This window comes from Phaethon aethereus (assembly GCF_964289735.1).
Source record: "Phaethon aethereus genome assembly, chromosome: W".
NCBI lineage: Eukaryota > Metazoa > Chordata > Aves > Phaethontiformes > Phaethontidae > Phaethon > Phaethon aethereus.
In genome coordinates, this window is record NC_138581.1 from 26908412 (window position 1) to 26935459 (window position 27048).

The window sequence follows — 27048 nt, forward strand, 5'->3', positions numbered from 1 at the left end:
GACACGCCTGTTCATTAATATGTATTAACGGACAGGATATAAACCAGGACCGCGTGCGTCTTGGTGGAGCAGAGACTCCCGGCGCACCCAGCGCTGTTTGCTTGCCTCTATTCGCTTAATAAATTGTAAATTTGAATTGGAATCCTGTTTGGGACTAAATCATTTATAACAGTGTTCATCGATCAGTTCAAAAATCAAACATTTATAGGCAAGATTAATACATATTCATCAAGTATCCATACAATGATTGGTTAAGTATTCCTCGCCTACCATGTAAATGACCATGCATGCTCACTATAATTTCTTGGGATTTTACTTCCTTGATCTTTTGAGTCAGAGGGTTTCTTGAGTGGGTGGTCTCTGAGTCGGTGGTCGCGATCTCCCCCTGCCGGAATTACCTTTCCTACAAAGTTCACTTAAGCTTGGCAACACTAAATAGACCTTCACGGGCTGTCGGTCCAATATGCAATCATTCACCCCACAGTCCTTTGTTTTAAGACAAGACTATAGAATGAATAATTACCCACCCACCGGACCGTAGAACTGACCAAGGTGTTCCTTCTTGCTAGCTACTTGTTATTAGAACAAAACATAATACCATGATCACAATGTTACACTTAACTCCTTGATAATTAAATCAAGATGGGAAGGGTTAGGTGGGTTCTCGAGCAGCATTGCTGGTGCATAACACTGGTGCGTAACCTATTCCTATAGTTACGTCTTTTACAACTTATTACTAACCTATTTTCTAATTATCGTTTGATTCCCCCATCACCTTGGTTACATTTCCCCCCTTTGGAAGTTTTGAAATAATCAAATTAAGTTTTGAAATAACCAATTAAGGATTAATTAATTAATTGTTCTATTACTCTGGCTTGGACATCCTAAATTACTGCTGCAGTTGATTGTCAAAGACAGATAATGTTTATTAAAGATATCCTTCATTGCCATAAAACTCTGTAGTTCTTCAATTCATCAAGTCAAGCTTTCAGTGAGGACTTCTGTGTACATGGTTAGGAGTGGATGTTGATGGCAGTTTTGTAATGGTAGATCTGTGGGATGCAGCTTTGGAGTTAGAAGGTCTAGGGTCTGTCATTAAAAACACACAGGAAGGCTTTGCAGAGTTTGGAAGTCCAACTTCCAGGGAAACTTGCCTTTCAGCTTGTATTGTCTTTGCCTTGATTACTGTTTATTCTGATAGTGACATTGCTGCTTTTGTACAGAGGGACTTGTACTATCTCATGCAGTGACAGTGTGATATATCAAGAAGTAACTTGGTATGCATAAAAAAACTGGAAGGGACCTCTCGAGGTGAAGTTAATCTGCTGTGTGCCCCCCCCCCCCGCTCCAGGCAGTCTCACAGAAAGGCCAGCACTAATTTAATCCTGGTGGTAATTTATATTAATAGATTTTTTCAAACCTGTTAACAAATTCTTAACAATGAAGTGTTTCTCATAAATTCTAGGGTTTTTCTAGAAAGGACTTGGCTGGTCAGGACAGCTCTTCTGTATGGATCTTGAAAAACGCTTATAGAAATGTCATGCTTTAACTTTTAAGAATGCTTAAACTCAGCCATGTGTGCACTTTGTATTTTTTGTCACTAGAGGTGACTACCTATACAGGAAGAGTTCAAAAAGTTTGTTCCAACTTAAATTTGAGCTTTTATTCAGATAGGTTTCATACCTGCTATGTTGTTTTAATCCAGTGGTTGGTCTTCGTTTTACGTTGTGTATTACTGATGTAGAAAAACTTTGATTTCTAATTTGGTAGCTTAAACAAGATGCAGTAACTGTGATGCAATGATTTTCCTTGGTTTTGGTTATACTGAGATGATGTATACTCATGTAAAAGTCTTAATGAAAACATGCTATTGTTTATTAGTGGTTTTAGAACATTTTGTTGTTACGGTGTTGTAAAGATATGTTTAGACAATTCTGTGGAAATGCCTGGGCTAGGATTGAGTAATGAATGCAGTTTGTGTAATGGAGATATTTTTAGTAAACTAGTTTGTGTCCAGAAACAGTAATTGGAAAGAACTGTTGCTTAATGAAGGCAGCAATGATGTTTCATATTAATATACAAGTTGCCAGCCATTCCCCTGCAGAATGCATTTCTGAAAGGGTGGGTTTCTTGAGTATCTATTGCTTGTGGATATCTGGAGCTTGGGACAGACAAGAAGATAGAAAACTGAAGTCTGTCTGAGACAGTGTAGTGAATTGCCTTAGCTTACTTTTCTAAATAACAATAAATTGCTATTGTGAAGAACTTAATATTCATGTTATAAATCGGGGCTGGAATAAACATATTTTAGCTCTGGTTTACCAAAAGAACAAGAATACTATATGTGAAAGAGCTAAACTGGCAGTTTCCAATTTTAACCTTCTCATTTTCTTACACATAGTCTGAAGAATCATAGAATAGTTTGAGTTGGAAGGGACCTTTAAAGGTCTAGTCCAACCCCCCTGCAATGAGCAGGGACATCTTCAATTAGATCAGGTTGCTCAGAGCCCCATTCAGCCTGACCTTCAATGTTTCCAGGGATGGGGCATCTACTGTTCATCTCTGGGCAACCTGTGCTAGTGTTTCACTGGAGACAGTTCTTTCCAGTAATCAACTGATAATAAAAAAAACTTTCACCACTCTCTAAAAGATACTGTTAGTTGAATAACCCTCCTTACTCTGTCTAGCAGTATTTCTGGTTTATTTATAGTATGACGCTAGCCACCATTAATAATTGGACACTTGTGAGAGGAAGTACAGATTGACATCTTTAAAAATAGATGGACAAGTTAACATGCTTCATACATTTGTCAATTTAAACAGATAGAGAAGCTTCCTGTGAGTTTTTTTGCACAGAAACTTTAAACTCTACAAATATTTGTTTTCAAGATGTGTATTTATTTTTAATTGAAGGGAATGTCAGTGCTAAACAAATATTCTTAGTAGTATTGTTTAAAGCACTTTTAGCATGAAGAATCATGTATTGCAAAATTGATTTTGAAAAACTCACCATGATATTAATAGTACATTGGTGTCTTACTGTTACATTCATATTTAATATAATTTTAAAGAATTTCTGAAGCAGTTGGAGTGCTAGTGTATAGAAGTGGACCTGCTGGGAAGATTAATGTGGGTAAACTTTGGATTAGCTTTTTCTAGCTACTGCTCTGATCTTTGATCTTGCTAACAGACTTGCTTATGCTAGAAGAATGATGTCACTGTGACTTTTATCTACTGATAGTTTTGATTCTGTCAGCTGCTAGTTAAGTTGAATGGGAACTGATAGCTTTTAGTTGGTGAAAGCTTTTATTAAAAAAGCTAAGCTATAAATCCGTGCCCTGGGCAGAAATACCATAGCAGTAAATTTGTAATAATTGCTAATTGCATGGGGAAATATTGTTTCCAGCTGTCTGAGGTTGGAAAACAATCTGTTTTAGTATGAAGTGGTGAGCATTTAATTAAATAATTCATTTTCTGTAACTTGATAAAGTGCTTCCTCAGCCTTAATTGCCATTAAAAAGATGACTTGAATAAACTAAGACATAGAATACAAGCTCTAACTAGATAGGGGTTTATTTAGGACATGAGGCAAATAGTACTTTTAGGCTTTGGTGTGTGCCTTAAATAATCAAATAGTTACATCAAGATTGGTGGAAAATCTTGGCAAAATGGGAGAGAAGTCTGAATGGAGATTGTAGACAGCACATCCAAAAAAACCCTACAGAGGCAAGTGTGGTCAGGAATGCTTACTCATATGTGAAAGGCCTGAGGTGATTGTATTCTGGAGAGGAAAATGCCAAAGAGCAACAGAAGAGTGAAGGAGAGAAAGAGTTGATGCCTAGGAGATAGTGAGATGGGGCCAGTGTTGGTGAGGCAAGCAGAAGTTGCTTGGATCATGGGATTCTCCTGGACAATTATTTTTAACATTCACATCCTCTGTACAAATTTGTATATGAATGTTATAGTCTTTGAGTTATCTGAACCAGCAATGGATGGGTTGATGTTCAAAGTGAAAATGTCAGGATGTTGTCCTGTATTTATCAAAGTGCTATAGAGTGCTGATATCCTCAGCAAGCAAAAAGAGCAATTCTTTGGCTGGGTAGAGAAATAGAAGATATCTTCCTTAGTATTGTATTGAGGAAATTGAGTCAGAAGTAGAAAAATACGCATTCAGGTCAGCTTAAGTGAGTCTGTTAATCATTATGGAATTCTTTGACATAATATGAACAAGATGGGGGGGGAATCAGTAATGTGTGTTAAATGACCAAATATTTTAGGATTACTTAATATTACTGAAGAATTCAGCTTTAGTACTTGAATATAATCATATGTTACCATGCACTTGAAATTAGGGCTATAATCCAACAGTACTTCTGTCAACTTTTTATTATCATTTAGAATATCACTCCCCCACTTTTTTTATTAAAAGAATTAGGTTTTAACAGTGTTCATGATTTGACATCTACTTCAGGATCATAATTTCTGCCCATGGGTTAATCTGAGCGTTTTCATGCTGTGGACCTCTTTCTCACAGATGCTATACCAAGCCTTAAATAATTCCAGTGTTTGTGTTTGGTGTTAAAGCTATGGTTATATACGTCAGCAAATTTTTTCAGTGATATTTGCAATCTTCCTTCTTGCTCAATCTGAATGTCTATGAATCTTCCCAAGATTCATTGACTGTTAGTGGATATGGTTTGTTCACATGTCACCCCCCTCCAGGGTTGTAGTGTTGCTCAACAGTCCTGCTAGGCAACCTGCTGTTGATTATCTGATCTGTATTGTGTTAGCCATTAATGACACTTTTAACATCTCTGAGGATTTATTTAATACCAGACCTCACTTTCTCTGAGATGCATTCCCGGAATGCTAAGTAAAAGGGTCAGAATACTTTTTAAAATATCTAATATGCAGCTGCACCAGGCCATCTCCTGTTTTGCTGCCTCCTAAAGTTGCTGACTCATCAGCTTTTCACTTCTGTTCATACACACAGTAGTTCTTCAGAGATGACTTCTTCAGTGTTGTTTCTGCTTCTCAGAGTTCATCTTTTTGCCTCCTCCTTTAGACGTAAACTTCAGTTGCTGCTTTTGCCATGTTCATAATGAATTCTAATCAATATGGTTTAGATCAAATCTTCTGGCAGGCTTCAGCCACTTCTTAGTCTGTTTGGCATGTCCAGACTCAGTTGAAGTCTACCATTCCCCAGTTAAGAGGATCAGTTGAACAGGATTTGCTACCCCATGTCTCCAGACACTTAAGAACCCAGATTGCATTGTGACTAGTGTCCTGTATTCTTAAAGTTTTAAGTTGCAGGAGAAAAGTTGTTTCACAACTAAATATGTGTGCATATATATCTATATGTACACAAATAGATTTATTTTTTAGTATATATATCAAGGAATTAGAGATAGTTGTGATGTCAGTCTAAACTCTCATCAGGTCAATTTCAAACTTTAGAATGAAAGCTTTTAGGCTGACATTTGTTAGTAACATACCTTGTGCTTATAATTAGATCTTACATGTTGTTAATTATCACTATACATTAGTGATAATTAGGTTACTACACATTAACCATTATCATTATGTATTCAAAGCAGTTAGTCTTTAACACTTATATCCTAAATTACCTGCAAGTATGCAGTACCATGGAGCCAATGCCACATAGCTAACTTGATATCTTTGTTCTTTATGGTCCTAGTTGCTGAGGTCAAGGTGACCTGACTGAAGAGCTCCATCATGGGGGGGGGAATGGGACACAGATGATAGGACAGGGACAGAATTGAAGTAGTCATCTTCTGCCAACCCTGCCCCAATTTGTGATCTTTTACAACCATCTTTTATAAAATGATTGAGTTGCTAGGTGATTTTTAATCCTTGGCTCCTGCTCCTGGACTAATCCTGTGTGATGGAGGGGGGAGGGAGTGTTACTTTCCCAGGCTGCAACAGGTGCATTGCCCTGTTGCTCAGCTGTTTTGTTTTTTGTTGGTTTTTTTCCTGCCCCTTGTGTAGCTGCTGCTGCTTAGAGCAAAAGCAGTCTTCCCAGCTCTGGAGGCTGCACTTTTTCACTGACCAGTAATTGACCATTAATGAATTGTTTATGGTTCTGGGGCCTCTGCTTTTAGTCTGTATCCATATTTTCAAGGCCTTTGTTATCTCATGCTTAATTTGTATGTCATAACAAGAGACACCTGGTACCAAGCTCTAGTTCACTGAGCCAGTTTTCATAAGTTGATAATGAGCCTTACAGATCAGGACTGGGGCCTTGTATAGTTAGCATAGTTGGCATGTCGTTAGTAATGATAGCACTGCATTTATAGAAATGCTTATACAGTCATACTGTATTAAGTTGCTTATGTTTGGATTCAAAGCAAGCTAATCTTAAAGTCTGCTTAGTGTGTTGCTGTCATGGATACAGCAGGCCTCTAGCTGCAGCTTCCCTGCTTTCGTAGGATGGGAGCTCTCCGTTCCCATCACTGAGCCTGAGTCCAGGGTGTTGTACTCTCTCTGACAGCTCAACAGTACTGCTGCAAAGCATGGCTTTGCTCTTAGGGTAGAGTATCCTGTCTGGGTGTTGCCTCATGGTTTTCTTGTGAAATCCATATTGGACTGTTGGTGTATGTACAACTTTTTGATCTTCAACGGCATACTGCAGTACACAGTATGAGATGTAACAAAAAGACAGCTAAACAATACACAAATAGTGATTTTTTTTTTTTTTTTTTTTAGGGGTGCAGAAGTGTATGTGATTCTTGTTCCTGTATTTGACTGTCCTGGTAAAACTTAGTTCTGCATTCTTTAAAGTTGATATCAAGTTGCCTTGCTTCCTGCCTGATTAATAACTCTAACTTCTTCCTGTATATGATGGTATTCCTAATGAGTTTAACTCGGTGATTTCATATCAATTCTAAGCTGATGTTTTTCCAGGTGGTATAATTCTGATTTTTTTTTTTTTTCCATGGCTAATATATGATGTCAGTGGATATTGCAAATATTTTGCTCCTATTGGATATCTGAGAAGCATCATTTGCATTTTTCTGCAGGGGACTTCGTTCTCTGGTTTAATTCCCACCAAGATGACACCATGCATGCTTCCATTTCCAGTATCTCATATCCTGGAGTCATTAACTGATAGCACTAAACACAAGTTATGACTTCAATGGAGCTTAGGGTTCTTCAGACTGTGTTCAAACATGACAGGCCCACTGGTTATATCCTAATTTCTCACAGTGTGTACCTAAATCTGTTAACATCCCTTCACTAATCCATGGAGCTTTTACATAGAGTATCCACAGTCAATGGTAGATCACTTCAGGCAATGGTTGCGTGCACATGCTGTCTTACAACTATTTCAGTCTTGCCCTCATTTCTTCTAATAACACAGTGCCATTCCATGTCTTTGATGAAAGTTTAGCTGACATTTCAAGTGCACGTTTGTTACATTCTAGACTTTTCTATTGCAAGTCATTGTTTTTTCAGTGGGCTGTTGGGAATAGCATGCGTTAGAGGTGTGTTCACGTATAAACCAATACAGCATGACTTGATGCTACGTAGTAATTCCACATAATTAACAGGAAAATAACTGGATAAAATATTCGTTAACAAATTGGGTACTTTAATGCTATAGGATAGTTGATTCTACACAAGAATTACTAAAAATTACTTCTTTATATGATCACTCCTGCATCTGAACTTCTCTGGGTGTGCAGATTCACCAGGTTCATTCTTGAGAACCATGGGTTTCAAGTTTAAAATGTGGTTTAACTGCAAAAGTAACACATATAATATATGCTTGTTCCAGACTTAAAAAGGCGATTCTCAGATGAGAGGGCTGCTTTGCAATGGACTAAACCAAGCTAATTTTAAAGTTTGCATAGCATGCTAGCAAGCTAATATTAAATTCTGCTTAGTGTGCTTCTGCTTTCATGGGTGCAGTGGGCCTCTACTTCAGCCAAGGTTTTTCATGACACTTCGAAAGGCAAATATCCTAATATAAGATTTGAAGTGAAATATATGGGTAATAGCAAAGAATGTGAAAACACTTAACGGGCTTTTATATTTTTAAGCCCATTTTCTTGATAAGATTTTACTGTACATGTAAATGTGCCATTATGAGAGAGTTTTTCTTTTTAATGTAGTAATGAACAAATCATAGAATGATTAGATGTCCTATGTTTTGTCACCTAAAAGGATCATCACTGTTTTGATAGACATAAAGTGGGTCTCATTTTACTTGTTTGCAATAATGTTTTCCTATATCCTGTAAAAAATACAGCTAGCTGATGTAACTAAAAAGTGGATTCTTATTGCTTAAGAATAACAGCAAGGAAAGACAAGACATCCTAGTCTTATTTATACTAGGTTTTGCTTGGATTTTAGAATTCAAAAAGGGAAACCAGAATTTTGTGTTGTAAATTTTGTCTGACCCTAATAAACCCAGGTTTGTGGATCAACTTGGGGGGGGGGGTGTATTGCAAATGAACTGAATTAGAACTTGACACATCTCTTGAGTTTCCAGTACACTTTGAATAAAATGTATGATAAACAATGGAGTATAATGCTTTCTCCAAGTTGTTTCACCCTGACAGATCTAGGACAGTTAATGATATTAAAAAAAGACAGCTTTGTAAAATAAAAGTAATAACTTCATTTAATATCTGTAATGTTTATACTTCCAAAGCCAAGTGTCTTGAAAAATAACTTGTAGAGAAAAAAGGATCTTTATGCACTTCTATAATTGCATTAGGTGTATGTGGCAAGGGTGGGGGCTGCAGGGCAGCCACTGTGCACTGGATGTTCTAGCTGTCTCTAGTGGACCCACTGCAGGGCACAGCTGAGCCCCTTGGCCACTGTGATGGTGCCATGGGGTAAACAGTTAAGAAAGGGCAAAAATGCTGTGCAGCAGTGTGAGAGGAGTAAAGAAAAAGTGTAAGAAACAGCCCTGTGGTGAGAGCAGGAGGATGTGCTCCATGTACTGAGACCTGTTGGAGCAAGTCCAGAGGAGGGCCACAAAAATGATCAGGGGGATGGAACACCTCTCCTATGAGGACAGGCTGAGAGAGTTGGGGTGGTTAAGCCTGGAGGAGAGAAGGCTCTGGGGAGACCTTACTGCAGCCTTTCAATACTTAAAGGGGGCCTATGAGAAAGATGGGGACAGACTTTTTAGCAGGGCCTGTAGCAATAGGACAAGGGATAATGTTTTTAAACTAAAAGAGGGTAGATTTAGACTAGACATAAGGAAGAAATTTTTTCACAATGGGGTTGGTGAAACACTGGAACAGGTTGCCCAGAGAGGTGGTAGATGCCCCATCCCTGGAAACATTCAAGGTCAGGTTGGATGGGGCTCTGAGCAACCTGATCTAGTTGAAGATGCCCCTGCTCATTGCAGGGGGGTTGGACAAGATGACCTTTAAAGGTCCCTTCCAACCCAAAAATTCTATGACTGATATATTTTAAGATTTGTTATGAACTGACTGCAACCTCCCATCCCCCTGCACCTGTGCTTTTAGTTTTGTCTTTGTTTCTCACCATCCAGCTCTATTTTTAATGGGCAGTAAATTAAATTAATTTTTACCAAGTCAAGTCTGGTTTGCCCATGATGATAATTGGTAAGTGATCTCCCTGTTTTTTATCTTGACCCACAGCTTTTAATCTTATTTTCTCCCTGTCATGGTTTAACCCCAGCCAGCAACTAAGCAGCACACAGCTGCTCGCTCACTCCCCCCAGGTGGGATGGGGGAGACAATCAGAAGAGTAAAAGTGAGAAAACTCGTGGCTCGAGATAAAGACAGTTTAATAGGTAAAGCAAAAGCCACACATGCAAGCAAAGCAAAACAAGGAATTCATTCACTACTCCCCATCAGCAGGCAGATGTTCAGCCATCTCCAGGAAAGCAGGGCTCCATGCACAACAGTTACTTGGGAAGATAAAACACTATAACTCAGAATGTCCCCCCTCCTTCCTTCTTCCCCCAGTTTTATATGCTGAGCATGACTTTGTATGGTATGGAATATCTCTTTGGCTAATTTGAGTCAGCTGTCCTGGCTGTGTCCCCTCCCAGCTTCCTGTGTGTCTCCAGCCTACTTGCTGGCAGGCCAGAGCACAGGAAGCTGAAAAATCCTTGACTGCTTAGCAACAACTGAAAAGATGACTATGTTATCAACACTTTTTCATCCCAAATCCAAAACACAGCACTATACCAGCTATCAGGAAGAAAAATAACTATCCCAGCTATTAACTGTTCCAGGATTGCTTTGGAAATATGAAGGTTTGATCAGTGTTTGTGTGGAACTTTTTTGTGACAATCTTGTTTAATAAGCATGTACTAAACAAGCTTTTCTGTTTAAGATGACTGGCATTTTTCTGTATGGACGTGTATGTTAGCTCATTATTTGAGACCGCTACATCAAGTGGAGTTTAGAATCTAGGATGAATTCAAGGCAGTATCAATCAGTTTTCCTAATTACAATATTTTAGAGTGTGAGATATTGTTGATCACTTTGATAATTTTAGCTATTCTTACACTCTTTTCTTTCGCAGCCCCATGACTTTGATGAATGCAGATTTGATATTAGTGTAAACGATAGTGTTTGGTACCTCCGAGCTCAGGACCCAGACCACAGACAACAGTGGGTAGATGCAATAGAACAACACAAGGTATGTTTTTTCTGACTTCCTATCTTACTTGCTTATTAGATCTGATGGTGCTTGTGGAGAGTTGTAAGCTTCACTGTACAGTCATTAAAGTACTCAAGGTATTTATGACAGATAAAAGCTTAAAGATTGAAGCAGTGTGTTAAATGTATTCCAAGGGAATGTATTCCATTTGCTTACCCTTCATATATAAGAGCTTAGAGAACTGGGAGCCAACAGCTATGAACCCTTCTTGAGCTCTCTAGCTTGAAAAAGAAAAAGCTTGATCTTAGATGTCCTTTCCCACTTTAATGATTCTATGATTCTGTTTGAGTGACTTTGTAATGGTTTTGTCCATCCTCTCTCACTGATTATTGAATTGGTTCTTATCTAGATTTTAAACTAGTAAATCTTAGAGCCAATTTTCCTACATAATCATTCTGGTTTTTAGGCTAATCTTGCATCACTTGGCTGCTTTTTACTGTATCTGATTACTAGCTTTTGTCTCCTTGTCTTTTAAGACCTTACTGTTAATTAGCATATTGGTTCAGCTTTACTGATCTATGCCTTATCTCTTCCAATGAACTCTGTTAATTTCATTTTACCAAAAGGGCTTGAAGATCAGGTATTTTAAAAGTATGTAGCATACAAAACATCTGTTATGTTTTCAGATACAAGATAGGCACTGCTCCAAGATGTTGAATATAACTACAATACCTAGCACAGTGCAACTTCTGCATCTGGGTTATTGCTGTGGTTTAACCTGGTAGATAGCTAAAGCCACTACACAGCTGTTGACTCAACCCCCACCCCAGAGGGATGGGGGAGAGAACTGAGGGGAAAAAAGGTAGGACTTGTGGGTTGAGATAAAGACAGTTTAATAGGACAGGAAAAAAAATAATAATGATAAAAGAATACACAAAACAAGTAATGCAACTGTGATGTGCTTACCGCCCACTGACCGATGCCCAGTTAGTTCCTGAGCCACAGCCCCTCCCTGGCCAACTCCTCCAGTTTATATACTGAGCATGACATCGTATGGTATGGAATATCATTTTGGCCAGTTGGGGTCAGCTGTCCTGGCTGTGTCCCCTCCCAGCTTCCCATACACCCCCAGCCTTCTCACTGGCAGGCCAGCATGAGAAGCTTAACACTCCTTGACTGCTTAGCAACAACTGAAAATATCAGCATGTTATCAATATTATTTTCATCCCAAATCTAAAACACAGCACTAAACCATCTACTAGGAAGAAAATTAACTCTATCCCAGCCAAAACCAGGACAGTATTCACCCATTATTCTATACCATCTATGTCATGCCCAGGTTCTACACTTTGCAATACATTCCAATTAATCACTACCACTTTTCCTGTCCTTTGATATATACAGACAGATACCATTCCCTCAGTTTATGGGCCATTCCTCTAAAATGTCTATTGAGTTCATTTAGTCCATGACTTAGGGCTCCATCTGACATAAGTCTTTTAGGGCAGGAGAAATGGCGTGTGGTGTTGGATTGTTGCATGCTGAGGCCAGTCCTGGTTCTATCACTGCTGCTCTTCCTTTGGTTTCATTAATCTGGGTGGTTCTTACTATAATACTGTTAATATGGCATATAGCAACTATAGTGGTGATGACATACAGTATTATATAGCAATTAACATCATACAATTCAAATCACTGGCTATTCTCCCCCAAAATCAAATCTCCTTGAGGTACACATTGGACTTCCCCATCCTTCCGCATTACCCACCAAGTGCACCCAGGTCCCTGGGCAAAAGCAGTCCCACGAATGGGTTTACCCTTGCCCAAGGCAACAATAACCCAGACTGTCTTCCCCAGCATATTTTTTATGTGCAACAACAGTGACTTTATCCCCTTCTACAGTACGTAAGAGTTTTGATTAGGCAGGGCCAGCTTGATTGGCAGATCCCCTAGTGTTGACTAACCAGGTGGCTTTTGCTAAATATTTATCCCAATGTTTGCATGTCCCATCACCCATTGCTTTCAGTGTAGTCTTTAACAGTCCATTGTATTGTTCAATTTTTCCCAGGGCTGGTGCATGATAGGGGATGTGATACACCCACTCAATGCCATGCTCTTTGGCCCAGGTGTCTATGAGGTTGTTTCGGAAATGAGTCCCATTGTCTGACTCAATTCTTTCGGGGGTGCCATGTTGCCATAAGACTTGCTTTTCAAGGCTCAGGATAGTGTTCCAGGTGGTGGCATGGGGCACAGGATATGTTTCCAGCCATCCGGTGGTTGCTTCCACCATTGTGAGCACATAGCACTTGCCTTGGCGAGTTTGTGGAAGTGTGATATAGTCAGTCTGCCAGGCCTCCCCATATTTATATTTCAACCATCGTCCTCCATACCTGAGGGGCTTTAACCGCTTGGCTTGCTTGACTGCAGTGCATGCTTCACATTCATAGATAACTTGTGCAATAGCATCCATGGTCAGGTCCACCCCTCGATCCCGAGCCCATCTATATGTTGCATCTCTTCCCTGATGGCCTGTGGTGTCATGGGCCCTCTGAGCTATAAATAATTCACCCTTATGTTGCCAGTCCAGATCCACCTGAGCCACTTCAATCTTAGCAGCCTGATCCACTTGATGGTTGTTCTGATGTTCTTCGGTGGCCCGACTCTTGGGTACACAGGCATCTATGTGGTGTACTTTTACAACCAGATTCCCTACCTGGGCAGCAATATCTTGCCACAATTCAGCAGCCCAGATGGGCTTGCCTCTGCGCTGCCAGTTGCTCTGCTTCCATTGCTGTAACCACCCCCACAGGGCATTTGCCACCATCCATGAGTCAGTATAGAGATAGAGTATTGGCCTTTTTTCTTGTTCAGCAATGTCTAAAGCCAGCTGGATGGCTTTCACCTCTGCAAACTGACTTGATTCACCTTGTCCTTCAGCAGCTTCTGCCACTTGTTGTATAGGGCTCTGTACAGCAGTTTTCCACCTTTGATGTTTGCCTACAATATGACAGGACCCATCAGTGAACAGAGCATATTGCTTTTTGTTTTCTGGTAGTTTATTATATAGTGGGCCTCTTCAGCATGCGTTACCTCCTCCTCTGGTGATACTCTGAAATCTTTGCCTTCTGGACAGTCCATGAACACTTCCAGGATTCCTGGGTGACTGGGGTTTCCTATTCAAACCTGCTGTGTGATCAGTGCGACGTACTTACTCCTCTACACATCATGCAGCTGATGCTACGTGGGGACTCTCCCTTTGAACATCCAGCCCAGAACTGGCAGTTGGGGGGGTGCCAGGAGGATCTGTGCTTCAGTACCAACCACTTCCAAAGCAGCTTGAACTCCTTCATATGCTGTCAGTATCTCTTTCAGCTGGAGTATAGTGGGCCTTGGATCCTCTGTATCCCTGACTCTGAAGACCTAGGGTCAACCTCGAGTCTTCCCTCAGGGCTTTCTGCCAGAGACTCCAGGTAGGGCCATTCTCTCCAGCGGTGGTATAGAGCACATTTCTAACACCTTGTCCTGCCCGGACTGCGCAAGGGCTACAGCATGAACTATTTCCTGTTTAATTTGTTTAAAGGGTCGTTGCTCAGGGCCCCATTTGAAACTGTTCTTCTGGGTCACTTGAGAGGGCTTACAATCAGACTGTAATTTGGTATATGCATTCTCCAGAAACACCAAACACCTAAGAAAGCTTGTGTTTCTTTTTTGCTAGTTGGTGGAGACATAGCTGTTATTTTGTTGATCACATCCATTGGGATCTGTCGACGTCCATCTTGCCATTTTATTCCTAAGAACTGGATCTCCTATGCAGGTCCCTTTGCCATAAAACAAAGTAAGGTCAAACCAGCTTTCAGAAGGATTTGGATTATTTTCTTCCCTTTCTCAAAAATGTCTTCTCCTGGGTTGCCCCATATGGTGTCATCAATGTATTGCAGGTGTTCTGCACTGGGACAGGGTGAAGCTCCAGTCTAGATCAGCCCATGGCAAATGGTAGGGCTGTGTTTCCACCCCTGGGGCACTTGGAACCAAGTGTACTGGACACCCCTCCAAGTGAAAGCAAACTGTGGCCTGCACTCTGCTGCCAAAGGAATAGAGAAAAACGCGTTAGCAATATCAGTTGTGGCGTACCACTTGGTTGCCTTTGACTCCAGTTCATATTGAAGTTCTAGCATGTCTGGCACGGCAGCACTCAGTAGTGGTGTGACTTCATTCAGGCTACAATAGTCTACTGTCAGTCTCCACTCTCCATTAGACTTTTGCACTGGCTATATGGGGCTGTTAAAGGGTGAGCGAGTCTTGCTGATCACTCCTTGGCTCTCCGGCTGATGAATCAGCTTATGGGTGGGGATCAGGGAATCTCAGATGGTGTGTTATTGCAGTCAGTGTGCTGTTGTGGTAGTGATTGTCACCTCAGCAACCCCAACAACAGAAGGGTCCTCTGAGAGGCCAGGCAAGGTGGACAGCTGTTTAATTTCTTCCGTCTCCAAGGCAGCTATACCAAAAGCCCACCGGTACCCTTTTGGGCCCTTGAAATACCCTCTGCTGAGGTGGTCTATACCCAGGATGCACGGAGCCTCTGGGCCAGTCACAATGGGGTGCTTTTGCCACTCATTCCCAGTTAGGCTCACTTTGGCCTCCAGTACAGTCAGCTGTTGGAATCACCCTGTCACTCCGGAAATACAAATGGATTCTGCCCCTTTACAGCTTGATGGCATTAGGGTACACTGTGCACCGGTGTCCGCTAGAGCCTTATGTTCCTGTGCATCTGACGTGCCAGGCCATCAAATCCACTCAGTCCAATAAACTCTGTCCCATTCCTCTACCTGGGTGGAGGCAGTGCCCCTCTAATTCTGGTCATAGTACATGTTACTCACTTCTTGTGAATACAAATCTGAAGTCACTTATTAAGATTGGAAGTCAGACCAACCCTTCTCCTTTGTCTGTGAAACTGCTCACTGAAAACTGGAGCAGCAGTTTTCCTGGAAGAACCCCCTTCTGTCTTAATCTCTCCTTGTAACTCATCTACTCTTGCCTCAAAGGTAGAGGTAGATTTTCCATCCCACTTCCTCATGTTTTATCTGTGTGACCACAGAAAAGACCACAGGGTGACCTGTGGTGTGTACACTGTCTCTCGAGCAGAAGAATGCTTATTCCTAATAGCTGAGATACTGCTCTGTACAGGTGGGGAGCAGAACATATCCTCTTTGAATTGCTGAAACTCCCGGGACAGTTTCTCAGCCATCATGTCTGGCAGTTTCTCCACAGCAGAGATGCAGGCCCATGAGGAGGAGGAGATATTTCCTTTGTATTGCTGGAGTTGGCCAGCCAGTTCACCCACTGTTGGTCCCTCTTCGTCTTTCCAGGTCATCACTGCTAAGCAGTTTGCATACGATGATGGCGTGCTCCGTACAAGCTTCCGTCACGTGTTATGTGCACTGGTCTTCATCTGGATCTGTGTTGTCCAGGTCACCATAAATCACCTCCACCACAGCTAGCTTCCTCAGGTACTGGATACCTCTCTCCATGGTGGTCCACTTGCCTGGGTGACATAGACCTTCTTCCTTGAAGGGATACCCTTCCTTCATGCCAGACAGGAGTCGCCTCCAGAGGCTGACGACTTGTGCCCCTTTCCCCATTGCCTTGTCAATGCCCCCTTCCCTAGGCAGGGATCCCAGCTGCTTGGCCTCCCTACTCTCTAATTCCTGGCTACTGGCCCCATTATCCCAGCATTGGAGGAGCCAGCTGACAATGTGCTCACCTGGATGATGGCTGAAAACCTTTCGCATATCTCGCAGCTCTCTTCAGGATAAGGAGCGGGTGGTTACTGCCTCTTATGAGTTCTTCCTCCTCCTGTTCTCATGATGGCTTGATTTCAGAGTAGCTTGCCTCATCTACTACTTTCTCCTGGTCCCTCTTAGAAGAAGCTTCTTCATCTCTTACTAAGCGAGCTGACTTTCACTTTCAGTATTTCTTCTTTTGTATAGGGGTGACTGATACTGGCATGGGTTGGCTGTCTGGTTCAGCTGCAGTGCCTGTTGCTGGGGTTGGAGTATCTGTGGTGCCTGTTGCTGTGGGGTTGGAGTAGTTGCAGTGCCTGTCATCTTGTTATCAGATCCAGGGACCTTCTCTTCCCCTTGAGGGTACTGAATAGTGTTGAACAGGGCTCGGTAGGCATGGGCCAGGCCCCAGCATGTTGCAATGATTTGTGTGTCTCTGGAATTGTCAGGATGACAGCATACTCTTTCCAAATAATCTACTATTTTTTCAGGATTCAGCACTTGTTCAGGGGTGAAGTTGCAGAAAACTGGAGGTGCACACCATCCTAGGCGTTTGCCCATACTGTCCCCCACACCCTGCCACTCATAACTATCCAGCCTTGGGGTAGATCTCTGGGTGATATTCTTAAATAGTTGTTTAACTTGAAACAAGACCTGGAACACATTCAGGAGCAGGAGGAACAGGAACATGCTAGTTAAAACATCCCAAGGATATTCAAAATTCTCAAGAGCTATTGTAACTAGCTGGGAAGAGAAGGGGAAGGTGAAGGAAGGTGTCTCCCCCTTAAATTTGCTGTCCGAAAAGAAAAGGTAAAAAGTATAATCATTAATAGTTTCCAAGAGATGGGTCACAAAGTATGGAGGTGATGGCAATGCGGAGTACAAATACCAAATTAATAAGTAGCCATTTTATATCATATATGCAACTCTTGCAGAGTACAGCAGAATGATAACCTTGACCCTGTTCCCAGAGACAGCACAACAGGGAACATATACAGCAACTAAGGTGTTGGCAGGCCAGCATGAGAAGCTGAACCATCCTTGACTGCTTAGCAACAACTGAAAACATCAGTATGTTATCAACGTTTTTTCATCCCAAATCCAAAACACAGCACTATACCAGCTATCAGGAAGAAAATTAACTTTATCCTAACAAGGACAGTTTTATTGGTAGAGTCATAGAATATCTCAAGTTGGAAGGGACCCATAAGGATCATCAAGTCCAACTCCCTGCTCCTCGCAGGACTACCTAAAACTAAACCATATGACTAAGAGCGTCGTCCAGAGGCTCCTTGAACTCTGACAAGCTTGGTGCTGTGACCACTTCCCTGGGGAGCCTGTTCCAGTGACCAACCACCCTCTGAGTGAAGAACCTTTTTCTAATGTCCACTCTGAACTTCCCCTGATGCAGCGTCCATACCATTTCCACATGTCCTATCGCTGGTCACCAGAGAGAGGAGATCAGCACCTCCCTCTCTACTGTCCCTCTTGAGGAAGTTGTAGACTGCAATGAGGTCACCCCTCAGCCTTCTCTAAGCTGAACAAGCCAAGTGACCTCAGCCGCTCCTCTTAAGTCTTGCCCTTGAGGCCTTTCGCTGTCTTGGTCGCCCTCTGGACACACTCTAATAGTTTGATGTCCCTCTTATATTGAGGTGCCCAAAACTGCACACAGTACTTGAGGTGGAGCTGCACCAGTGCAGGGTAGAGGGGGACAATCGCCTCCCTCGACGGGCTAGTTATGCTGTGCTTGATGCACCCCAGGACACGGTTGGCCCTTTTGACTGACCGGGGCACACTGTTGACTTGTGTTCAACTTGCCATCAACCCAAACCCCCAGATGTCTTTCTGTGGGGCTGCTCTCCAGCCTCTCATCCCACAATTTGTACGCATAACCAGGATTACCCTGTCCCAGGTGCAGAATCCGGCACTTGCTCGTGTTAAATTTCATACAGTTGGTGATTGCCCAGCTTTCTAGTCTATCCAGATCTCTCTGTAAGGCCTCTCTGTCCTTGAGGGTGTCCACAGCTCCTCCTAATTTAGTATCATTGGCAAACGTAGTGTACATTTGACTCCTGCATCCAGATCAGTTATAAAAACATTAAAGAGCACTGGCCTTAAAACCGAGCCCTGGGGAACCTCACTGGTGACTGGCTTGATGTAACCCCATTTACTATAACTCTTTGAGCCTGACCTTTCAGCCAATTGTTCACCCAACTTATTATGGACTTGTCTAGCTGAATGCTGGACACTTTGTCCAGAAAGATACTGCGAGAGACAGTTATCAAAAGCTTTGCTAAAAACCAAAAAGAAACCACACCTACTGGCTTCCATTGGTCTACTCGATGGGTGACCTTGTCATAAAAGGAAATTAGGTTAGTTAAGCAGGACTTTCCCTTCGTGAACCCGTGTTGGCTATGACCAATGACTGTGTTGTCTCTCAAGTGTTTTTCAGTAACTCCCAGAATAACCTTCTCCATAATTTTACCAGGCACTGAAGTTGGACTGACAGGCCTGTAATTACCAGGGTCTTCCTTCTTACCCTTCTTGAAAACTGGGACAACATTTGCCAGCTTCCAGTCGACTGAGACCTGTCCAGACTCCCAAGACCTGTGAAAAATAATGGAGAGATGTCCTGCGATGACTTTGGTCAGCGATTTCAGTACCCTGGGATGAATCCCATCGGGCCCTGTGGACTTATGCACATCCAGCTGGAGCAGCAAGTGTCAAACAAGCTCAGGGTTGGCTGGGAGTTTATCATCCCCCCAGTCACGGTCTTCCAACACAGGACTCCAGGGGTACCAGGGCCCATCATCAGTGTTGAAGACGGAGACGAAGGCGGCAGTAAACATCTCTGCTTTGCCTACATTTCTATTTGTGAGGTGACCAACCTCATCAATGGACCAATATTATCTCTGATCCTTCTTTTGCTGTTAACATATTTTAAAAAGCCCTTTTTATTGTCCTTCACAGTGCTGGCCAGCTTGAACTCTAATCGAGCTTTGGCTGCACGAATTTTCTCCCTACAGTGGCGAACAGAATCTCTGTAGCCCTCATGCATTGCCTGTCCTTGCTTCAAATGTCCATACACTTTCCTTTTCCGCCTAAATTCTAGGAGATCCCTGCTCAGCCAAGTGGGCCTTCTGCCCCCCTTGCCTGACTTCCAACACTTTGGAATTTCTTGCTCCTGTGCTCTTAAGAGATGGCTCTTAAAAAGTGACCAGCACTTATGGACCCCTATACCTTCAAAAGCACATTCCCAGGGGACCTTACTAACTAGCTCCTTCAGCAGCCTGCAGTCTGCTCTCCCCGTATCCAGGGTCAAAGTTTTGCTGGCAGTTTTTTTTCTCGTATTGCCAACGATTTGAAACTCAACTACTTTGTGGTTACTGTGACCAAGATAGCCACCAATCACCACTTTGCCCACAGGTTGAACAGGGAGATTTTGCTGGGACTCAGGGAAAAGAGGAGAGTTTACCACCTCTGGAAGAAGGGGCAGGCAACTCACGAAGAGTACAAGGATCTTGTTAGGTCAAGCAGAGACAAAATTAGAAAGGCAAAAGCCCAGCTAGAGCTCAGTCTGGCCACAGTCGTAAAGGATAATAAAAAATGTTTTTACAAATATGTTAACAACAAGAAGAGAGGCAAGGAGAATCTCCATCCCCTACTGGATATGGCGGGGAACATTGTCTCCAAGGACGAGGACAAGGCTGAGGTACTTAATGCCTTCTTTGCCTCAGTCTTTAATAGCCAATCCAGGTATCCACAGGATATTCAGCCCCCTGACCTGGAAGATGGGGATGGAGAGCACAATATACTCCTCATAATCCAGCAGGATACAGTTAAGGACCTGTTAAACCACCTGGACACCCACAAGTCTATGGGGCCTGATGGGATCCACCCGAGAGTACTGAGAGAGCTGGCGGAGGAGCTTGCCAAGCCACTCTCCATCATTTATCAGCAGTCCTGGTTAACAGGGGAGGTCCCAGATGACTGGAGGCTTGCCAATGTGACGCCCATCTACAAGAAAGGCCGGAAGGAGGATCCGGGGAACTACAGGCCTGTCCGTCTGACCTTGGTGCTGGGGAAGATTATGGAGCGGTTGGTCTTGAGAGTGCTCACAGGGCATCTGCAGGACAACCAAGGGCTCAGGCCCAGCCAGCATGGGTTCATGAAAGGCAGGTCCTGCTTGACCAACCTGATCTCCTTCTATGACCAGGTGACCCACCTAGTGGATGAGGGAAAGACTGTGGACGTTGTCTACCTGGACTTTAGTAAAGCCTTTGACAGCGTCTCCCACAGCATTCTCCTGGAGAAACTGGCGGCTCGTGGCTTAGACAGGTTTACTCTTCGCTGGGTGAGGAACTGGCTGGATGGCCGAGCCCAGAGAGTTGTGGTGAACGGCGTTAAATCCGGCTGGCGGCCGGTCACAAGCGGTGTTCCCCAGGGCTCGGTTCTGGGGCCGGTCTTGTTCAATATCTTTATAGATGATCTGGATGAGGGAATTGAGTGCTCCCTCAGTAAGTTTGCAGATGACACCAAGTTGGGTGGGAGTGTTGATCTGCTGGAGGGTAGGAGGGCTCTGCAGAGGGATCTGGACAGGCTGGATCGATGGGCAGAGGCCAACTGTATGAGGTTTAATAAGGCCAAGTGCCGGGTCCTGCACTTTGGCCACAACAACCCCATGCAATGCTACAGGCTTGGGGAGGAGTGGCTGGAAAGCGACCTGGGGGTGCTGGTTGACAGCCAGCTGAATATGAGCCGGCAGTGTGCCCAGGTGGCCAAGGCGGCCAACAGCGTCCTGGCCTGTATCAGAAATAGTGTGGCCAGCAGGAGTAGGGAAGTGATCGTGCCCCTGTACTCGGCCCTGGTGAGGCCGCACCTTGAATACTGTGTTCACTTTTGGGCCCCTCACTACAAGAAGGATGTTGAGGTGCTTGAGCGTGTCCAGAGAAGGGCAACGAAGCTGGTGAGGGATCTGGAGTACAAGTCTTATGAGGAGCAGCTGAGGGAACTGGGATTATTTAGTCTGGAGAAGAGGAGGCTGAGGGGAGACCTTATCTCTCTCTACAACTACCTGAAAGGGGGTTGTGGCGATGAGGGTGTTGGTCTCTTCTCCCAAGTAACCAGCGATAGGACAAGAGGAAATGGCCTCAAGTTGCGCCAGGGGAGGTTTAGATTGGATATTAGGAAAAATTTCTTCACTGAGAGAGTGGTCAGGCATTGGAACGGGCTGCCCAGGGAGGTGGTGGAGTCGCCATCTCTGGAAGTGTTCAAAAAACGTGTGGATGTGGTGCTTCAGGACATGGTTTAGGGGACATGGTGGCGCTGGATGAATGGTTGGACTTGATGATCTTGAAGGTCCTTTCCAACCTAGTGATTGTGAAGTTCTTCTCTGTTTACAAGCAACAAATCTAGGAGGGCACCTTTTCTTAGTTGGCTCCTTTAGTACTTGCACCAAGAAGTTATCATCTTCAATGTACTTCAGGAATTTCCTGGACCTGTTTGTGTCTGCTGTATGATATTCCCAGTTGATGCCTGGGAAGTTGAAACCACCCATAAGGACAAGGGCAGTTGATCTAGAGATATCCCTTAATGCCTTGTAGAATAATTCGTCAGTGTTACAGGAAAACAAAGTAAAATAGATATTTAAGTAGGTACATATTTTTACTTTGAGGTTCTTGAAGTATTGCTTATATAAGTATTATATGTAATTAGGCATTTTCACTTTTTATTGTGCAACCCTTACAATGAGCGGTAGATGTTCTTAAATTTCAAGTGCTGTCTTTTGATAATGGTGCTCTAAAAAAAATCCTCTCAATTAGAATATTAGTCCATTTAGAGCTTGGCATTTTGCATTAACTTTGATATCCTCTTCTAAGGCTGTCCTTAACTGTTGCTGAATTCTGAGCTGGCAATTTTATGGAACCACCTATTTATAGTTTAGACTTTGCCATTGTACGTGTAAATTTGGAATTGTTTTTCTGTGTCACAAAAAAACATCTTGCATGCATCACCACTTAATTTTCTTCTCCTGCTTTACTGCTCAGCCACTATCATGAGGTATGTGTTTGCTTTTGTTGTTGTCTGGTATTACTGATAAACTTAAGTAATCTTATTCAGTCTCCTTTTTAGATCATTGAGTGTTGAGGAGTGTGAGTTCTAGCATTCATAAAATGACTTCCTTTTGTGGAGAAGCCTGATTAATTATGCAGTTTTTCCACTTTTAAAAGAAGCCTTTTTTTGTATTGATTTTTGTTTGGACAGTTTAAGCTTTCATGCTTTGCAATAATTTGGTGATTCTTAAAAAAATAATAATAATAATTTGTACCAGATCCCTGTCTTCACATTTGAGTGCAATGAGAGGTTTGTTGGACAATTCCACTGGAGGTGCATCTGTTCCTGCTAAAATCCATAGGAATCTGAACACCAGAAAGCCTTGGAAAAGTGCTGTATGCTCATAAATAGGTGTTTGATGTTATTAAACATAAACCAGAAATGTCTAAATGCAGTTTTCAGTCTGATTATCATTAATGTTTTTTAGAGAAAGTATCTCCAAATGTCTTGTTTCAATAAGATACTTTCTAAATTGGATAGTTAGTGTTATGTTTTCCTATAGTTTATATACATCTTTGTAGGAAAAAACATACTGTTTCTTAATAACATATATAGGATCTGAAAAATATATTTTCTTGGGGACTGGAAGTTCATCCCATTTTTCATTGAATTTGTATGAAGAATCCTTCAGTGATCCTTAGTTTTAAGTAAATTTTCACCCATCCTTTAATTTTTCTTCAGCTCTTGTGGAAGCTTTATATCTAAACACTTGATTGAGAGTAGAAGTTGGACTTCTCTGAGGCAAAATATCCTGTTTCACTGAAAAGTCCAGATTTTTATCTGTTTGCTCTGAAATTTTCTAAAGGAACTTTCCTGGTCAGATTACCATAACTCAAACAAGTTCCTTGACCAGCTATTGTTATCAGATAAAAATTGATTTTTGTTTCAGAACTAGGTTCTTGAACTGATACATAATTTGAATAAAATTGAGAGAGGAAACTATTTCCTGTACTAAGCAGTCATTTTTATTAACTTGAATCTATTGCTACATAAAGTACTGGGTTTATTTTGTTTTTTAAGAACTTTGCTTACTGAGTAGGTAGGTAGTTCTGGTAGGCTGCTTAAGCTGTTAACTAGCAAAAGTATGTCTGAGACTTACTGCAGCATGTCATAAGGTGGTTTATCTTTAGAGTATGAAAGACAGACTGAAACTTTGACTGTTTCATTGTGCTCTGAACAGAGAAAATACTGGTTTAAAATGAACTTTATATTAAATTTGAGTATGAGCAGACTTAGGAAAAACTTACTGCTTAGCAACACCAAGCTGAAGTAAACTTGGTGCCAAGTCTAATGCTGACTGGAACTAAGCTACCAGATTCAACATGCAGCTGGCCATGCAGTAAATAACCAGTCTCATTTCTATAAATGAGTGGGATTCTACTAGTAAACTCAAAGGTGTTATTAATTCACTTTGTGAAAACAGTGGTAGATCATTTTGGTAGTGTATACTTTCATTCCATAGAAATAAGGGGAATGTCAGTGCTTGTAACTGGCAGAGTGATACATGGTAGGTCCTAGGAGTCAAGCTCTCTGTAGCAGAGTGGCAGCATGTTTTTGCACAGTCTCCCTGAAAACAATATAATTCATTGAGACACCTGTGTCAAGCTGGACTTCAGTGGTAAATGCCTCTTCAAATCAGGGTAAGCGCTGCTCTGTGTATCTAGAACAGAAAGTACAGAGCTGCAATGTGGAAGTAGTGAGTGGTTAAACAGTTAGAAGTTGACGCTTGCCAAATAGATCTGCATGCTGTTTACTCAGAAGCATTGCTCATCAACTCACAGTACTGTGCATTAACAATTTAATAGAAAAATCTTGGATACTCTGCCTCGTCTACCATATGCAGTCTTTTTTTTCCTTTCTAAAAGGACTTTGTAAGGGGTGAGTTTTCTTCAGTGAGCTTTCATTAGAGTGAAACTCATTGAGTTGATATTAACAGACCAGAGTTGTACCCTAACCATAGGGAGTACATGCTGCTCAGCCATATGGGTGGTGTGCACAAGTAGCAGTGACAGTAACATTCAACAGAGGTAATGTTGTTCAAAGTCCTTTGTGGCTTTTTGGTTCTTTTGCCACACACTCCCATGCCCCTCCCGAAAAAGAGAATAGCTGCAGGAGCTAACATGACTCTAAGGAGCTGAGGGAGACTTTGAAAAGGGGAATTCTTTTAAAAACAGAACAATAAGACTTTGGACATCTGCTTGTTTAATTCAATGTCCACTTGCCTTTATTGGAAGCTTTGAAGGTAATTCTCCTAATAAAATTTCTATTGTAGAATAAAAAGATTTTTTTTTTTCTCTGAAAACAAATAAAGCTTGAAAATATGCATTTGTTGTCTGTTTAGTGTCATCTAGGTGAATGGACTTACTGCAAAGGAATCAAAATTCTGGTGTCTTGAACATATCTGTGTTAAATGGGAGAGGAGGAAGAAAGGTTTAACATTTAACTTCTAATATTTAAATGACAGATATATTGGTTGGTATGAACATTGGCATTAGAATATGTTGCAGTTTGGGGGGAGGGGCATAGAGAGAGGTATCAGTCTTTCTCCCCCCTGGTAATCTGAAATAACTTGTGGGGATTTATGTATTACCTTAAAATTGCTGGTTTGATTAAGCAAGTATAGCTGGGGCTGCTCAGCTGATATGTACTACTTGCCCTGATGTATGTTATGATGCTGATAATGAAACTTGTAGATGATGTAGAGAAGCCATGCTTTCAGGGGAAGGTTAGATGGGTTGCTCAAGTTATTAGTCCTTTACTGGAAATAGCAAAAGTTTCTTTAAAAATTAATCAAATAGGCTTTTTTAAGGAAAAAAACTAAGGTTGGCTATGTCTTACACATTCTATTATTTTAGCACTGATATCAGGAACTCTTAATACATATGATATTGCTTGTCATTTAACTTTACTAAATTTGCTAAGTGCACTTATTGCTGGACATTGTATATTTCCTGAAAGAAGACTTTAGAGGAAAGCCAGTGAATCGGCAGTTTTAGTTGGCTACATAAGCGTATGCTGCAGCACACCTTAATGCTGTCACTTCCAAACTGTTGAAAATTCCCTTTCAGGAAAGAAAAAAATAGTTCTTTTTCTCTCTTGGCACCCTTTTGCCACTCTTGGGTCCATGTTCCAACCACAGCAGTAAGTTGCAGCTTATTAATAAAGTAGTTAGTTGAAGCTGTTTAAAGCTGGACTAAAGCTTTCTGTCAATTTTGGCCCAACACACTTGATTAATTACAAACCATGCAGATTGTTTCACTTTGACCAACCCAATCTCTCTTCGCATGTGTGTTCCAGTTATGTTTCATAACAATCACTTTGGCTTTAAAAGTAGATATAATTCTCTGAAGAATACATCCTTATGGAGTGGAGGCCTGGATATCTAATTGGATATGCTTTGAGCAGGAGAGTGGTACTAGAGATCCCTTGCAACCTAAGTTATTCTGATTCTATGATAAAAATCACATTGCTTTATAGCAGTTAAATTCTTCTTTGCTCATGTCATAATATTTCCTACTTCACAGCAAAAGGATGACTTATCCCTGTATTGAAATGATCCCTTTTTTTAACAAACAGTGAAGTTTTATTGCCTCAAATTTGCTAGTTTTCAGACTTCATAAATAAAAGATCTGGTTTACCTGTCTCCTTGAAGTTTTGCTTTATTCTTGCACTGTTTGAAGGTGCAACTTCTACTTATTTCCATTCTTATTTATACCTGCCCCCAAATATGCTAAACAAGGCTAAGCAGGGAATAAAATATCAGTTTCATGTGTTGTTTAGTGGTATTAGTAGGTTTGAGGAAATCTGTTAGGTAAACATTTTGAAATGTAAAGAAAGTGCAAAGATAAGCAACAACAGCTAATTAGATTACACTTCCCATAATCTAATCAAACAACATGTAGGACTTAAGGTTTGTACAAGTATATCTAATTGATCTGGAGACTTATTGGGCTGGCTTGTTTTAATTCTTTTAAAGAGGCCATCATGGCTGCTAGACTAATGTATTTAATAGATCAAGTGTGTTAAGCCAGCAATACCAGTCATACATAACCTCTTTTTGGAGTATCCATGTGAGTAGACAGGTGATGCACATGGAGTAAACACATGTTCCATTATGTGTTTGGGCTTGGTCACATGAAAAGGAAGTCTGCAATATGTGACCTGAGGCTGCAATTAGAAGCAAAACTTGTGTGTCACCTGGCTGGAAAGGTTTTCTGCCAACCTCATTGATTTATAGAGTCTCACGATAAAATGCTTCAAGAGAGGTCTTATCTTTTAGATTCCTATGATACACAAGTAATCTGCAAAGTTTTCCTTTACTATCCTAGACTGTGGGGGACCTTTGAATCTGGAGTGCTTTTGGATGAAAATACCATAGCTTCACCTTTCTGCCATTTTTATGGCTTTTACTTTATCATGCCTGAACTGGACTATATGCAGATCTGTCCAAATGTGAAGATCTGGCAGCAGCATATGCATTTTGTCACTGTTGTGCAGAGCAGACAGGGAACACCTTGCTTGCCTACAATCAAGTTGGAGT

The 27048-nt window shown here is 41.7% G+C and overlaps 1 protein-coding gene across 2 annotated transcripts in view; it reads left to right on the forward strand.

Annotated features, from left to right (window-relative positions):
• Positions 1–27048, forward strand: part of LOC309415257 (ceramide transfer protein-like) — a gene marked incomplete at both ends in the record, with an annotated part of 145897 nt that overhangs the window by 35052 nt on the left and 83797 nt on the right. For both annotated transcript variants that reach the window (XM_082012723.1, XM_082012724.1), the window contains one exon: positions 10537–10653. In XM_082012723.1, the coding sequence (XP_081868849.1) occupies positions 10537–10653 (117 nt within the window). The remainder of the gene's footprint in view (positions 1–10536; positions 10654–27048) is intronic.